Source organism: Muntiacus reevesi, chromosome 9 (genome assembly GCF_963930625.1).
Source record: "Muntiacus reevesi chromosome 9, mMunRee1.1, whole genome shotgun sequence".
Taxonomy (NCBI): Eukaryota; Metazoa; Chordata; class Mammalia; order Artiodactyla; family Cervidae; genus Muntiacus; species Muntiacus reevesi.
Window position 1 is genome coordinate 60,463,334 of NC_089257.1, and position 16,528 is coordinate 60,479,861.

Below are 16,528 nucleotides of genomic sequence, written 5' to 3' on the forward strand. Positions count from 1 at the left end.
AGAGAAGAAAGCGGCTCCGTGAAGGTTAAGGGGAGCAGGAGAGAGAGCAGAAGGACAAGAGAGGGTGGCAGAGAGGAGCCCCATCTTTCAACGCCACTCTCCTTTCACCCGGCCTGGAGCCTGACCCAACCCGCCCCCCCACCTTCCCTGAATCCAACAGGTGCTTTCCTGACCAACCAGCATGCTCTATGACCTTGTACCTCTCCCGGGGGAGACACTCTTCACTCCTCTCCCCTGGATGCTCACTCACTCACATGTCAAGGAGTATCTCAAATGCCACCTCCTCCTTACCCCTTCCTACCTCCTTTACGTGGAATTCATCCTCCCTGGGGCTCTAAGGCCCATGGATTGTCCCCTGGTTCTAAGACACTTGTAAATGGGTCAATTTCAGTTTGCTGTTGAGATGTGTTACTCCTCTCACTAGATTTCAAACCCCTTTAAGGCAGAGCTGAGCCGTATTTATCTCTCAATCCCCATTTGATGCTTCCCTGGCTCTAGCATGATGTTTTTTCTAGGGGCCTAGTTCAAGTTTGTTGAATGAATGACTGGGTAGATGAGGCACGTGGTCAGAAAAGGAGAGAATGTAAGATTTTAAAATTCTATAGACTGAGAAAGGAAGTGAGGGAAAAAGGATAAAACAGATGGACAGAGAATGTAGGACAATTCTCAAGACACACACAGTGATATGAGAACCAAAGAGCCGCCCCTCAGATTATGCCCCGTGATTCCCAGCTGTACTGTAAGACGTCCTTCCCCACAAAACTCAAAGCCTGACTCTGGACACATTTTCCTCCTTCTCAACATCAAGAGTCAGGGCAGGGACTTCCCTGGTGGTCCAGTGAAGAAGAATCAGCCTGCAAGTGCAGAGGACACGGGTTCGATCCCTGGTCCAGGAAGATCCCAGATTCCCTGGGGCAACTAGGCCCATGAGCCACAACAACTGAGCCCAGCCACAGAGGAGCCACCAGAATGAGAAGCTCGCACACCACAACTGGAGGTTGGCCCTCGCTCGCCATGACTAGAGAAAGCCTATGCACAGCGATGAAAACTCAGGGCAGCCAAAAATTAATAAACAAAAAGTTAAAAAGCGTCGCAGCACACTGAGGTTAAGGAATCAGCCCAAGGATCCTCGTGGAGTCAACTGCAAAGCCACACCTGCAACCTGGAACCTCTCTCCTAAAGCAGAGTCCTAACCACTGGCCCACACAGCCAGTCCTGGCTCTCATGGGCACTGGGGGTGGGCAGAGCACCAGGGTTCAAATCCTGGTGCCGTGGTTTATCACACAAACAATAGATCAGTGGGGGGGTCTTCTCTCAGCCCGAGGCTCAGGCAGGGGTCCAATCAATACAACATCACAGATCTCAGCTGACAGACAGGCTGTGGGTGGTTGGTGCCCAAGGAGGGCTCATCAGTACTGTCAGAACCATCCCCAGAGATGGAATAGCTGTGGGCATGCTTTACCATTGTTTTTTTAAAGTATTTATTTTATTTTATCCAAGTGCACTGGGTCTTAGTTGCAGCATGTGGGATCTTCGATCTTCATTGCAGCATGCAGGATCTTTAGTTGTGGCATGTGGCATTCCTAGTTCCCTGACTAGGAATGGAACCCAGGCCCCCTGCATTAGGAGCGTGGAGTCTCAGCCACTGGACCACCAGGGAAGTCCAGGGCGAGATTTACCTTTGGAGAACGCTCATCAAAGTTCAAGCTCCTTCCACGGAAGTTAGAGCACGTGATCTCAGCCAATTCAACTCTTACTGCCGGGGAGGAGCTCTGAGTTCACTGGTCATCAGATTCCATCAAATTCCAGCAGCCCCAGGGCTGAAGCTCAGTTCCTGACATTAACAATAAGGAAACCGCATCTGAGGGATGTTAAGCGACACCCATCAAGTCACACACCTGACAAAGGTCAGAGTCATTGCTGGAATTCAAGTCTGCTGTGACCGTCCCACTTGCTCGCAGCCACCTTCCGTGTCTGCCCTCCTCCCTGCAGCCACTTCGCCCATGTCTGTTCAGCTTCTTACAGTCCAGGTCCCCACGCCTTGTCATTCTGCTGCACCTGCTTCCCCACGGTCACCAAGGACCTCTTAGCTGTTCTTATCTCTCTTTTGCAGCATTTGATGCTACCGATTACATTTGTTCTTTTGAATTTCATGATACCTTCTGGTCCTGATTCTCATCTGCTTTTCTGACAGGTCTTTCTCACTTCCTTGGCCAACTCCTCTTCCCTCTGCTACCCACTAAATTTAGATTTTGTCCATGCCTCACTCTCCCTGGGCAATCTCATCCTTACCTGCGGCCTCCACTCATCTCTACCCAGGGGATCCTACACTCTGACAGATGTCCTGGGTTTGAAACAAGTTCCAAACACCTGCTGGGTGTTGCCGCAGGGTGTTGCCTCTGGTGTCCTGCACTAAGCATGGACAGAGGGAGGCAGAGAGAGAGAAAGCACAGTTCTTAAGAGCATGGGCTCTGATGCAAGCCTATCTGAGTATGAGTCTTGGCTGGATCACTTGCTGAAGGCTGTGAGACGTTAAGCAAGTTACCCAAACTCCCCGAGCCTTCTTCCTCATCTACAGAACTGAGATGCTGAGAGCGCCTCTCCTGTAGGGATGTTATGAGCATTAAGGTGAATTAATACATACAAAGTATTTAGAGTGGTATGCTTTCTGGGAAAATCCCATGGACAGAGGAGTCTAGTGGACTACAGTCTGTGGGGTCGCAAAGAGTCGGAAATGACCGAGCACACACACACACTTAGAGTGGTACTGATGTGCCACAGGACTCTTACGATTATTCCCAATATATCACGTCTGTTATATCCTTTTCATATATAATCTGACTTGATCACCACGCTTCCAGGAAGATTCATTAGTATCCCCACTTTACAGATGGGTAAACTGAGGCTTAGAAAATTTAAGTAGCTTGATCAAGGTCACACAGGTCATATATGATAGGGCCAGGCTTGAATTTAAAGCTCCATCTGGGTTTCCCCGGTGACTCAGACAGTAAAGAATTCTCTTGCAATGCAGGAGGCCCAGGTTCGATCCCTGGATCTGGAAGACTCCCCTGGAGAAGAAAATGGCAACCCACTCCAGCATTCTTACCCGGAGAACTCCATGGACAGAGGAGCCTGGCAGGCTATAGTCTGTGGGGTCGTAAAGAGTTGGACATGATTGAGTGAGTAACACTTTCACTTTGGGCATCAGAGCCCAAACTCCTAACTACTTCATTCTACCATCCCCTTCCCCCCCCTCCCCCTTAGCTTCTGAAGTTCAAATCATGGTCTCTTTGACTCTTCTTTGCCTTCTCTCACTGAATCTACTCACGAGCTACAACAGCCAGCAGCCAGGTTCTGACCATTTGACCGGCTCATCCCCCACCATCCTCTCCTTCTCACTCCCTCTGTCAGTTCCGTCAGCCCTTCTACTATCTGCCTCCTAAAGGCTTTCTCTGGATTCTTCATTTCCAATCCGTTCTCCAAACTGAGGCCAATTATAATCCTAAACGTATGTCTGTGTGCTCCTACACGCCAGCAAGCTTGTCTTATTTATCTCTGTGCCCTCCACACCGAGCAGGGTGGGATCAAGAGTTATGTGCTCAATAAATAGCCACTGAACCACACTGAAGCCCACTCAACTCTAACCACAGAAAATTGGAAATAAACTAAATGTCCCATCATAAGGAAATAGTTATCTAAAGTGTGGGTCATATACCCAAGTGGAATATTACTTAGGCATTTAAAATGCTTATGAACAGTTTATAATAGTATTAAAAATATTTATGTAATAATATTAAGAGAAAGAAGCAGGATATAAAATTATATGTGTATCTATATGAAGGTTACAAGTAAGCAAATACAGAAAATAGTGAGGCACTGAGGAGTGATTGGAAGAAGAGGTTATTAAAGCCCATATTTATTAAGTGCTAATTATGGCCCATTCTAAGCACTTTATATGAATTGACTTACTTAATTCTGGAAACAACCTGATGAGAGAGATACTATCTATCTCACCTTCATTTTACAGATAAGAAAACAGGAAAGTTAAAGGGCAGAGTCAGGATTCAAACCCCCAACTCCTGACTCCAGGGTTGGTTCCTTAACCACCGCACCACACCACCTCCCTTAGCCACGAGTGATTAACCGAGATCGCAATAGAGATTACCTTGACCAGTGGAACACTAAATGATGCTCTTTTCTCCTTCTCTCTACTTTCTAACATAAATGGGCATGTATTCCTTTCATAACACATCATTATAAAAATTAAAATTTCATTATCAAAAAATGTCTTCTGATGAACAAGTAAAATCCAGACAGGTCTGATCTTCTCAAGATATGACCCTTCCAGCCCTTTCTTCCATCACCTCTCCTCTCATTTCACACAAGCTCACCTGGTTCACACCCCGCAATTTCTTATCTGAGCCTGTTCCAAGCTGGTCTCTCTAACTAGACCAGCAGTCTTAACCCTGCTGCCTGAGATCTATGGGCAGAAGTCAGTGGTCTGTGAACGTTTGGGGGAAGAAAAATGGCATTATTTTCTCTAACCCCTAACTGAAATTTAGCATCCCCTTCAATTTGGAATAGAGGCCATAAACCACAGTATATTAACAGTAACTGCGACTCTGTCATTGATAGACATCACAAGTGTTTTCAGATCATATTATAGTAGTGCAGAGATCTTGAAATACCATTCATATTCATAATTACTTCGAAATTACACTAGTAGTTAGACCTGATCCTAGGTCTGGCTATTGAGTACATTAATAAAGAAATATGTATATTTATATATCACTATCAAAATATTTTAACTGCATGTCTGTCACAGGAAAGAGTGTGGAGCTCAAAAGCATGGGTCACATTCCGGGTCATGTCAGACACCCTGGGATGGCTGCCAAGTGTGGGCTCCTGGCTTCACACAGGAGAGAATTCAAGAGCAAGCCATAGTGAAGTGAAAGAAGTTTTACTCACAGAGGAAACACACTCCATAGGCAGAGTGCGGGCCATCTCGGAAGGCAAGAGAAGCTCCAGGGTAAGGGGTGGCCAGTTTTTATCGGGGCGGGTAATTTCATAGGCTAATGAGTGGGAGGAGTATTCCAGCAATTTGGGGGATGCATGGGTGGTCAGTCGCATCTGACTCTGCAGCCCTATTGACTGTAGCCACCAGGCTCCTTTGTCCATGGGGTTTTCCCTACAAACATACTGGAGTGGGTTGCCATTTCCTTTTCCAGGGTTTCTTCCTGACCCAGGGATGGACCTTACACCTCCTACATCTCCTGCATAGCCATTGAGGAAGACCAAATTGGGGGAAAGGATGGGATTAGGGAAGGGATGGGGATTTTTGGAAATTTGACCACTGTCCACTTTTTGACCTTTTGTGGTTGTCCTTGGAACCGTCTTGGTGCCTGGGGTGTGTAAATTAGCTTGCAATGTGTTACAATAAGCATAAACTGGGGCTCAAGGTCAAGTGGAAGGCGGCTTTTCTGCTATCTTAGATCTAGTTCATTCTAATTGGTTTATGTAGTATCTTGGGCTATGTCATTCTTTTTAAAGGTGCCCTGCCCCTTTCCTGTCTTATTTTCATATAATTGGTTTCCCTCTGCATCCTATCTATGCAATTCTATTCGTTTGAAAACACTTTTCTGAGAAGGAGTACTTTAGCACCCATAAACTACCATGGTCTACGTCTTCTCTTGCCCTTCTGTCTGGAAAACTCCTACTGATCCTCCAGTGCCCAGCTCAGTTCTTGCCCATTGGCAAGAAAGCACCGCTCCCTCTCGATACTCACATCCCACTGTGGTTCTGAGCCAGCTCTATGCTGGAAAGATCAATTTCCCTGTTCTCTGACTTCCTAGCCTGCTTCTGCCCCAAACTAGGTCTTTTTTGCCAGGTCTCAATATGGAGAAAAGTGAAAGTGAAGTCGCTCAGTCATGTCTGACTCTTTGTGCCCCTGTGGACTGTAGCCCACCAGGGTACTCCATCCATGGAATTTTCCAGGCAAGAGTACTGGAGTGGGTTGCCATTTTCTTCTCCAGGGGATCTTCCTGACCCAGGGATCAAACCCAGGTCTCCCGCATTGCAGGCAAACGCTTTTACCGTCTGAGCCACCAGGTAAACCCCAATATGACGAAGCTTCTCCTAAAAAAAATTCTTAGAGAAAGTCACAATCCTTTATTCTCAGTTTCAAAATCCCAAAAGTTCTGACAGTGGATGGTTTCATCAAACTCATTTGATTTGAGTGGCAAAATCTGATCTAAATAGATAGATGTGAAGATATTTATAATATGTGACTATCTGAATGTAAGTATGCATTTGATTTTGAGTGTGGGATTCAACCCCAAGCCCCATCTGAACTGTTATTTAATGTATAGTATAAGCAGGACATGACCTTTCTAGTATCTGAAAAGTTCTGAAATCTAAACACATCTCGTCTCAAGGGTCTGGGGACCTGTGCCTTTGTGAGTGTCCATCTCCCATTTCCCACTGCATCTGAAACTCCTTGAAGGTAGGGGTCACAGCTATTCAGTCCTGGCAAAAGGAATTACTCAATAGATGTTTGCTCAACTGAACTGAAATGATCCAAAATGAGTGCAATGAAAGTGAATTATCATCTTCCCAGCAGCTGGGGCCTGGGGAATTCCCGGGACCAGGGAATTGTTCTTTCATTCCCTATGAAGGATGCCTGCTTGGTAGAAATGAAAATCAGTTATAAAGGACCTCAGCTCTAAAACTTCCTGAACCCCAATTCTGCAGGCCCCGGTCATCCCTTGAGGGTCTCTGAGCAGTCTGAGGGATGGAGGGGCAGGAGGGGCACTCTCCTTCTGCCTCGCAGGGAACCCTGGAGATGTGAGTGATGTTGCCATGGCAACCAAGTTTCCCAGCCAGCAGAGGAGTTGGAAGGCAACTGACAGAGCAGCTGCAGGAATAAAACACCACGATGGGGTGCTGTAAGAAGGGAAACTTCTTCCCGTGCAGACACCAGCTCAGGCCTGGATGTGAAGTCTCCTTAGACACCTGGGCTGGACCGGAGGAGCTTATGGGAACTCAACCGTCTCTGAGTCTTCACAGGGAGGAGAAGGGCCTGGCTGTGATGCAGATGGTCCAGAGTGGTTACTCATAGGCTCAGTAACTTCAAGCCATCCAGGGAAGGGGTAGCCTCCTGGGTGGGGACGAGATAACTGGGGCCTCTTCACTTACAGTAGGGTGCTCTCTGAGCTCCTGTGATAGTCAGGGCCATGGGGAGCTGAGAGCAATGTGGAGCAGAGGCCAGGAGAGCTCAGAGTCCTCCATATAAAAGCACTTTAGGGCACTGAAGCCCGACTGGAGCGGCAGGGCAAGGTGTCTCTGTGAGCCTGATCATGCTCTGCAGTGAGCACAGAGCAGAGCCCTGACCGTCCGCGCGAGGCACACAGCCGCCTCCATCAGCACCAAGGTCTGTCTTCTCCTCCTTGTACCGGAGCCTCCAGGGCACAGTCCTCTCAGCTCTGTGAACGGACCAGGACCTAAAGGATGGCCTTGCTGACTTCCAAGAGAGGGGAAATGTGAGGGTGGAGAGCCAGGTCTCTGCACCTTCATGCCCCAGGATGGACAACCTCCCTGGTCAGAGTGACCCAGAGCGTCTGAGATCTCAAAACTGCCACTGGCTGTCATAGGGATGAAATGAACAGCATGGGGAATATAGTCAATAATAATGCAACATCTTTGTATGGTGACAGATGGTAACTAGACTTATCATGGCAATCATTTTGTAATACATAGAAATATGAAATCACTGTGATACACAGCAGCAAACAATAGTGTTGCAGATCAATTATCTTACAAACAAACCAGTTCACAGAAAAGAAATTAGATTTGTGCTCACCGGAGGTGGGGAGTGCTCAGAGGGGGAATTAGATAAAGATTGTCAAAAGGTACAAACTTTCAGTTATAAAAAAACTAAGCAGGTTAAGTACATGATTAGTATAATTAACACTGCTGTATGTTCTATATGAAAGTCAAGAAAGTAAATCCTAAGAGTTCTCATCACAAGGAAAAGTTTTTTTCTATTTCTTCAATTTTGTATCTATGTGAGATGATGGAAATTCACTAACTTTACTGTAATAACCATTTCATGATGTATGTAAGTAAAATCATTATGCTGTATGCTTTGAACTTATACAGTGCAGTATGTCAGTTATATCTCAATAAAACTGGAAGGAAAAGAAACACCTGTCTTTGGCTCCTGTCACCAATGACGTATCTCTCAAAGCCTCAACCCTAGATCACCGCAGAAGAAGCAATACCATTTATAGGGACTTTACACATGCAGGCACCGGGGACCCCAAAGCCTTACAATCATCCCATGAAGGAAGGGCTACAATAATAGTTCTATTACTGATAATACTACTAATAGGTGAAATTTATCAAGACTTCACCTGACTCCTGGCACTGCTCTAAGTTTTCTAAGTGCATCATCTCAGTCCTTGCAGCAACCTCACGAAGTGAGAACTCATAGTATTCCCATTTTACAAATGGGGAGTCTGAGGCTCAGGTGATAATCCCATGATGCTGGTAAACCCAAGATTAGGGTCTTGACCCCTATTGTACACTGCTCTCCAGTCCTGGCCATCGCCACAGCCCCCATAAACACTCTCTGTTTTAGCCAGGCCCAGCTGTCATTGTGCCCCAAAGTACCCCATTTTTTTTCCTGCCTCAGGCATACTATTAAGCCTTCTGTGTGGATGCCCTCTGCCCTGTGCCTCACCTGTCAGTCATTCCAAGGCCTGGCCCAGAGGCCTTACCTGACCACCCAGCTATACCTATGACCTATTTCTGATCTCCCTCTGCTCCTCTCTGAGCCACTCCCTGGCAAGTCCACAACAGAGCTACTGAGATTAATGTCACTTTTCAGATGTGTGGTCTCAGCTGTCCTCTGGGAAAGACTGTGAGCCTCAGTTTTCCCCTTCTGTAAAAGGAGGCAGTTGGACCAGGTGATTTCTTCAGTTCAGTCATTCAGTCCTGTCTGACTCTGCGACCCCATGGACTGCAGCACGCCAGGCTTCCCTGTCCATCACCAACTCCCGGAGCTTGCTCAAACTCATGTCCATCGAGTCGGTGATGCCATCCAACCTTCTCATCCTCCATTGTCCCCTTCTCCTCCTGATTTCTTAGCACTGTAAGTCAACGTGTCTCTGTGTCCCTATTATGTATACATGATGTGGGCAGCTGAGGAAAGGGGAGCAGGGAACACTTGTCGAATGACACATCACTATTTGGATGCCTTCTCTTCTGGCTTCTCACCTTCTCCCTTATGCTGACTTGGAGTCTTTCTAGTGAGCTGATGGAGGAATGTTAGCTCTGTTGCCAAAATCTTGGCTCTCTGTGCACCAATGCCAAACAGAAACATGGAGGCAGAGTTATAGAGAAGGAAAGAGTGACTTTATTTCTTTGCCAGGCAAAGAGGGAGCACCATAGGCTAATGCCTCAAGAACTATGGCCACCTCTTTGGGTAACAGGGAGAGGTTATCCAATGGCATCCCACTCCAGTACTCTTGCCTGGAAAATCCCATGGATGGAGGAGCCTGGTAGGCTGCAGTCCCTGGTGTCTTGAAGAGTCAGACATAACTGAGCGACTTCACTTTCACTTTTCACTTTTATGCATTGGAGAAGGAAATGGCAACCCACTCCAGTGTTCTTGCCTGGAGAATCCTAGGGATGGGGTCGTACAGAGTCGGACACGACTGAAGTGACTTAGCAGTAGCAGCATCCAGTCAGGCAGGAGTATGCGATAAGGATCAAGGCAGTAAGTCTTGCATTCTTCTTTATTCTTCAAAGGTTCAAAAGAGTGGGGTTGCTGACAAGATTAGGATATGTGCAGGGTCTTAGGTGGTCCAGTCTACTCATTGGAAAAGACCCTGACGCTGGGAAAGACTGTGAGCAAAAGAAGGGCATGGCAGAGGATGAGTTGGTTGGAGAGTATCACTCAACGGACATGAATCTTTGTAAACTCTGGGAGATAGAGGAGCCTGAAGTGCTGCAGTCGAGTTCAGTTCAGTTCAGCTCAGTCGTTAGGTCATGCCTGACTCTTTGCAACCCCATGGACTGCTGCACCCCAGGCTTCCCTGTCCTTCACCATCTGCCAGAGTTTGCTCAAACTCATGTCCATTGAATCAGAGATGCCATCCAACCCTCTCATCCTCTGTCATCCTCTCCCCTCTGCCTTCAATCTTTCCCAGCATCAGGTCTTTTCCAAGGGGTCGCAAAGAGTCAGGCATGACGTAGCGACTGAACAACAGGTGGTTTCCTGCCTGCTCCTCTCCTGAGGAGCAACTGTTGTGCCCTTTGGAATTCAGAGGCCATGGAGGCTGGAGTCTTGCCTACAAGAAATGAGGGGCAGAAAGGCCTCTGTGCCCAGGAGCCCCACAGGGCCCTGCTCGGCCTCAGCCCTCACTTACTAGAAACAGCTCTGGATCGCTGGAGGTCATGCCCGGGGAACCTTTGAGAAGCTCAGAAGTCTGTGCAGGAGGGCAGCCAGGCAGCCAGAACCTCACGCTCTCTGCCCATCACTGGGGCCTCGCGGGGCCTGAGAACCAGGCACCTCTGGGTTTCCAAGGGAAACGGTGGGGACAGCTGATGGCATGCTAGGTCTCAGAGGGACAGACCCTGGCAGAGGCGAGGGGCTGACAGGAAGGCTCCTGCTTTCAGCTCTGCAGTAAATTAAGCCTCAAACTGGCTCTGACAGTAGCAGGTACGGCGCCTCCGGGTGTCTGGGTGATAAGGGGGTGGCGCTTAGTTAAGCTCTAATATGTTCGCCACAGGAGACACAGGGATCTATAGGAACAGAGGAGGGCAAGGCCTGTGGGAGCTGCCTGCACACGAAAGGCCGAGATGGAGATAAGATACGGGAGGAAGGAGGGAAGGGACAGGCGGGCGGGGAGGTGACCTGATAGGTCTCGTCCAGCCCTCTTATTTCAGATCTGTGGGCCGCGCAGAGGGAGCCAGGAAATCAAACATCAAGAAGCCCGAGGCGATGATGGTGACCAGGCAGAGAGGTGGAAGGGATCAGACGTGAGTCTGAGGGAGCTTTATAGGTGACCTTCACTTTAGATAAACTCACTGTATGAAAATCTATGTGAACCAGATAGAAGCGAGGTGGTTTGCTACTTGTATCCTTCCAGTGTCCAAGTGTGTGAAAGTCTCAGTCACTCAGTCGGGTCCGACTCTGCGATCCCATGGACTGTAGCCCACCAGGCTCTTCTGTCCATGGAATTCTCCAGGCAAGAATACTGGAGTTAGCATCCATTCTTTTCTCCAGGGGACCCAGGTTGTTACTGATTAACACCCCATATGATACTTTCCGTCTCCCAGTCTCCCTTTCAACCACCAAATAAGGCTGAACTCCAGACCCCAGCATCTTTAGTTTTACACTTCATCACCTTTGGTTCTGAAATTGCCATTGCTTCTCTTGAATGACACACCTACCCCAAGTGTGACTCATTATTTGTGCAGTTTTTGAAACTTGCCTATTGCCAAGAGCAGGCACAAGGGTACCTTGTAGGATTGCTACTATCTTCACTTAACCCAGAGCCTCTGCTTTCTACAACCAAGAATGCCATCACTAGGATCTCTTTCATCTCCTTGAAGTGCAGTCCCCAGGCACAGGCTGACACATGTGAGGCTGGGGGCGTTGGTCAGGGCCCCAGAGCCACTCAAATGGATTTAAGTTAGCAAGGCAAATCAGCCACTAGCCCAGGGAAGACACAACCACCACAAGACTGAGCAGTAGCTGGCTCTGGGCATACCCTGACTTCCAAAGGCTCAGAACTGTCGGAGGCATCAACCCAGAAAAAGGGAAAGAGAGTGGAATATTCAATTATGATCGAGGCCCCAGGAGGAGGGGAGGCTGGGAGGTAGACTGGGCTGCCTGGGAGGGATGGCTGAACTCTGAGACAGAGGAGAGAGGAGAGAGGAGAGAGAGGTGATGGTAAGAGGTAGAGGAAGCCAGATCCAAGGGGAAGGGGGCACAAGGGATGTGTGGAGAGGATAGTGAAAGTGTTAACTGCTCAGTTGTGTTCAATTTGGTGACTCCCCTGGACTGTAGCCCGCCAGGCTCCTCTGTCCATGGGATCCTCCAGGCAAGAATACTGGCATGGGTAGCCATTTCCTTCTCCAGGGGATCTTCTCAACCGAGGGATCGAACCAGGGTCTCACACATTGTGGGCAGATTCTTTACCATCTGAGCCACCAGAGAAGCCCGTGGAGAGAATAACCCAAAAAAAAAAAAAATCCATGGCTGCCACTTCCTAACTACTTGGTACGTGTAGGTGCTAATGAACTCACCTGCACTGTCTCCTGCTGTGCTCCTAATGACCCTAGGAGGTGTTATCACCCAGGCACGAAATGCTTAAACAGCCTGTCCACTGTCACACAGCTCACGGGTAATAGAGCCAGGCAAATCTGATCCTCCTACTCTGTCCCACAGTCTCTCCAAGCAGGGATAGCAGAGCTGTTGTTCCGCCTTCATCCTGGGAACCTGTCTCCTTCCAAACTCCTTCCTCCACCCTGCCACTGACCACCAGTCCCGCCCCACCATGCTTCAGCTAAAAGTGCTAACCCACCACCCTCTACCCCTTACTGAGGGAGGGGAAAGTGGGGCTGGAAGCTTCTGTGAACTATCTGGGTGGTATTTAAAATCCATTGTGGGGGAGCAGCTTTGGCTTTAGATGAAAAGCCTTTGGGGTAGTAAGATCCAAAAGCCCTCTTTTCTAACAAATGCTAATCGTGCCTCAAACACAGTGAGATGTAAAAGCTGAACCAAGGGCCACTTGTTAGTAAAATACTTGGTACCTAAAAGAAGGGCCTTAGAAAGATGCTCCAAAGCTCTGTATCATGGATTAAAGATATGTATCCTTTATTCCTCTGATTCCTCTGGTTTAATATTTTAGATGTATTGACTCTGCTAAGCCCGGGTCATTGGGAGAAGAAATTTACATCTGCTAATGACCCCCATCCTCAGAGGGCAAACCATGCTTTCTGTTCTGCAGGGGAAACTCTGAAGAACCAAAGAAGAAGGGGGAGGTGTTTTTTTCCAAAGAACAGACTCTGAGAACTACCTATAAATCTGGATTCTTGTCTGAGACCTGCCCTTCTGGACAAAAAACACACCAAAGTATAGACAGGACCAGGAGCTTCACAGGAAGTCATTGCTGGTATTTCTGCTTTCCTTTGGAAGATCCTGAGAAATCTGAATCTTCCTATCACTGTACTAGAGTTTAACCTCTGTGATAACTGGGATTTCCATCTGTGCCTTACTGAACCCCCACTGTCTAGGACAGAGTACAGCAGGCACCCTCTAAATATTTATTGACTGACCGAGTGAATAAACGAATGACGATTCCAAGTACCTGTTCCCCCAAGCTTCCTTCTGGAGGAATCTGTGTCCACACATCCCGCTGGCCTCAACAACTGCTTCATATGATAGGAATCCACCCTCAGTGTTTAGGACTAGACTTTCTCCCCAAAAGTAGCTCTCAGGTCAGCTGGCCAATGTCTGTGGCTTGTGAGACCAGCCAAGAGAAACTGGACCAACCAGACCCTCTACCTTGGAGCTCCAAACCAAGAGGCAGTGGGGGGAGCTGCACAATGAAGACAGACTGTAAGCCACCCAAGGGCAGGGACCCCATCTGTCTTGTTGCTCCCAACACATGATATCCCGAGTCAGGCCCGAAACAGAGCTAACGCTCAGTAAAAGTTTCCCAAATGGCTGAACAAACTGTGAACTGGACGGCCATCATGGGACATGATGAATAAGCCAGGGAAACGAAAGTGGCAGAAGGAGCAGAGCAGGGATCTGACACAACAGGAGCATCAAAGAAGCTATGATACAGAGAGCCACTGCCTTCCTCCCTTCCTGCCCTCTCTGGATCCATGCAGTATCCTACTGCTTGTACTTAAGCCACTGTGAATATGTTTCTTCTCTTGCAATGTTAACAGTCCAGATTAGAGCATCACGGGGCCCACATGCAGAAGACCACGTGTTTGACATACCCACGTAAGCGACTTGTTCTTTGGTTTGGTTTGGTTTTGCCATTGACTGTCACAAGGACGGGAAAGGAAGAGGTGGGACTTCAGAGTCTTAGGGAACAAAGGCTATCATTTATCTGGGCTGAGGGGCTCCCCTCCTTCCCTCTGAACTGGGGCTGTTCATCTACAGCTAAGTTACAAGCCATCACCCCACTAACCCGGAAGCTCATCCTGTTAAGCTGTCTAGATCATACCAGCAACACACCAGAGAAGTGCAGGGGAGATGGAACAGGTGAGACACTGGACTGGCAAGTTCAGGGTCTAGGATACATCTAGGTCTAGATGTGTCACAACTCTGCTCTCCTGCATCTGACTAGCTCTGGCGTTGAGCAAGTTACCCAAAGTCTTTGAGCCTCAGTTTCTTGGTAAAGTTGGAATAATAACACTTAACTCTCTGGCTGCTGGAAGAATTAAAGGCAGTGCCCAGCACATAGGAGGGGCTCCATAAGTGTGACTGGAGGGATCTACTATGTACATCTGTAAAGCACTGCAACTCACAGAGAACTTTCCTATTTTGTAAGTCATTTAAATCTCACAATGACTTGCAAAGTAGAGCTTAGCATTCCCATTTTATAGATGAAGAAACTGAGGCTTAACAGAATCACTGACTTATCCAAGGTTATCTTCAAGAGTGAGTGGCTGAACTCCAGCCCAAGTCTCAGCTTCTTCCTACAGCACTGCCTTCGGCACAAGAAATCAAGACAGGAAGGAAACAGATGTGTCACAACTCTGCTTCCCTGGGGCTGGCCAGATCTCTCCCTTCTTAATCCCACACAAGGTTTCATTTAGGGATCTGTGCACAAAATGTCCAGGAGATGAATGAATCAATACATGAAGGAATGAATGAGTGGGTAAGATGAAGGAATGAATAAATTTCCTCTCTCAACTCTACCTTACATATGATTTACAACAAAGCCTGGGAGCTTGTTTAGACTAAGCCCTACAGGGCCTCCTGGTGCACGTTTCTCTCCCTCTTTCGGGAATCCCTGCATCATAGGTCTGTCGATGGGTGCGGCTCACACCACCAGCCCCTCCTCTGCCAGCAGGGGAAGCAGAGGGCAGCCCTGCCCATTCTACGTACTGGTTTCTGCAGTCTCGTACTCGCTGTCTCTGAGAAGCTCAAAGATGTCCACTTCGACCTTGGCCTTGCCCAGCCTCTCAGGAGCGCGGTTGATGCGGTTCTTGGCCAGGGTGATGGACAGCCGCTCCCCTCTGCTGCACTCCATGGGGTCATCCAAGATAGCGGCTGTGGGCAGGCAACCACATGGACACAGTTGGTACCCTCTACTGTTACCCTCCTCTGCTCCAGTCTCCCCCCACTGCCACCTTCCACCTCCACCCTGCCATCCTCAGAACTGTGCAAAAGCGAGTCCTCTACCTGCTAAGGGTCTAGGCTTGTCGGGCGGTGTAGCATGAACGCTAATGGGACTAAGCACTTCAGGAACCCTGCAATATCAGGGTAGGCCACCAGGGGTCCTACCCGCTCGAGGACCCCAGGTTCGGGTGCGGCGATACCCTTGGATATAGGTTTACAAGCACACACAGGCACCCCTGTGCAGAAGAAGGCAGATGGTGGCTCTGCTCTGCAAACAGTCCTTCTGGGCATATGAGAAGCTGTCCTCGAGGTGATACAGGGTTGAAGGAGGCCAGCTTTGAGAGGGAGACCTGTGGTATCAGAGAGCAGCTGGGGGTCCTGCTGACCTCTGGCTCTCCAGCTCGGACAGCGACGAGACGTGTCACCCGGTGAGCAGATTCTATGAAATTCTCTCCTCACTGGCAGGGACAGTATCGATAAGACAACCTCAGAGGGTCGGTGTGAGAATTCGGTAAGACAATGTACATAAGGGGCACACCACTGAAATGTAATCGTCGTGACTAAATCAGGGTGAATGATTGGAGTGGCGTGGTACCTAGCTGCCCAACTTCTATAACCAATATTAAGTATACATGCATTAAGAACATGTGTCAACCTGAGTTCGAATCCCAGCCCTGCCCCGTGTTAGCTATGGGGCCTCAGTTTCCTCACTTGTAAAATGGGGAGAGAGCCTATTCTTTGGGCTACAGTGAAGATGACAAGGATAAGATGTGTGAAGTGCTCAGCGCAGAATTTGGTGCATGAGAAACAATAAATCTAGCCATATATATCATTCATTCCTCAGTAGAGCAAGTTACACAACTGAAAATCTCTACATCAAAACTTGTACACAGAAGGGTGGGTGGAGGGATAAATTCAGGCATTGGGATTAACATATATACACTACTATATAAAATAGGTAACCAACAAGGACCTACTGTGTAGCACAGGGAGCTAAACTCAGCAGTTTGTAGTACTGAGGGAGAAGAATCTGAAAATGACTCTCTCTCTCTCTCTCTCTCTCTCTCTATATATATATATATATATATATATAACTGAATTGCTGTGCTATGACACCTGAAACTAACATGGTATTATAAATCAACTGTACTTCAA

General features: G+C 48.1%; 1 protein-coding gene across 1 annotated transcript in view; it reads right to left on the reverse strand.

Moving 5' to 3' along the window:
* GRIK4 (glutamate ionotropic receptor kainate type subunit 4) overlaps positions 1-16,528 on the reverse strand; it is a 332,664-nt gene that overhangs the window by 172,015 nt on the left and 144,121 nt on the right. Inside the window, exon 2 of the mRNA XM_065944185.1 lies at positions 15,140-15,304. Within this exon, the coding sequence (XP_065800257.1) occupies positions 15,140-15,304 (165 nt within the window). The remainder of the gene's footprint in view (positions 1-15,139; positions 15,305-16,528) is intronic.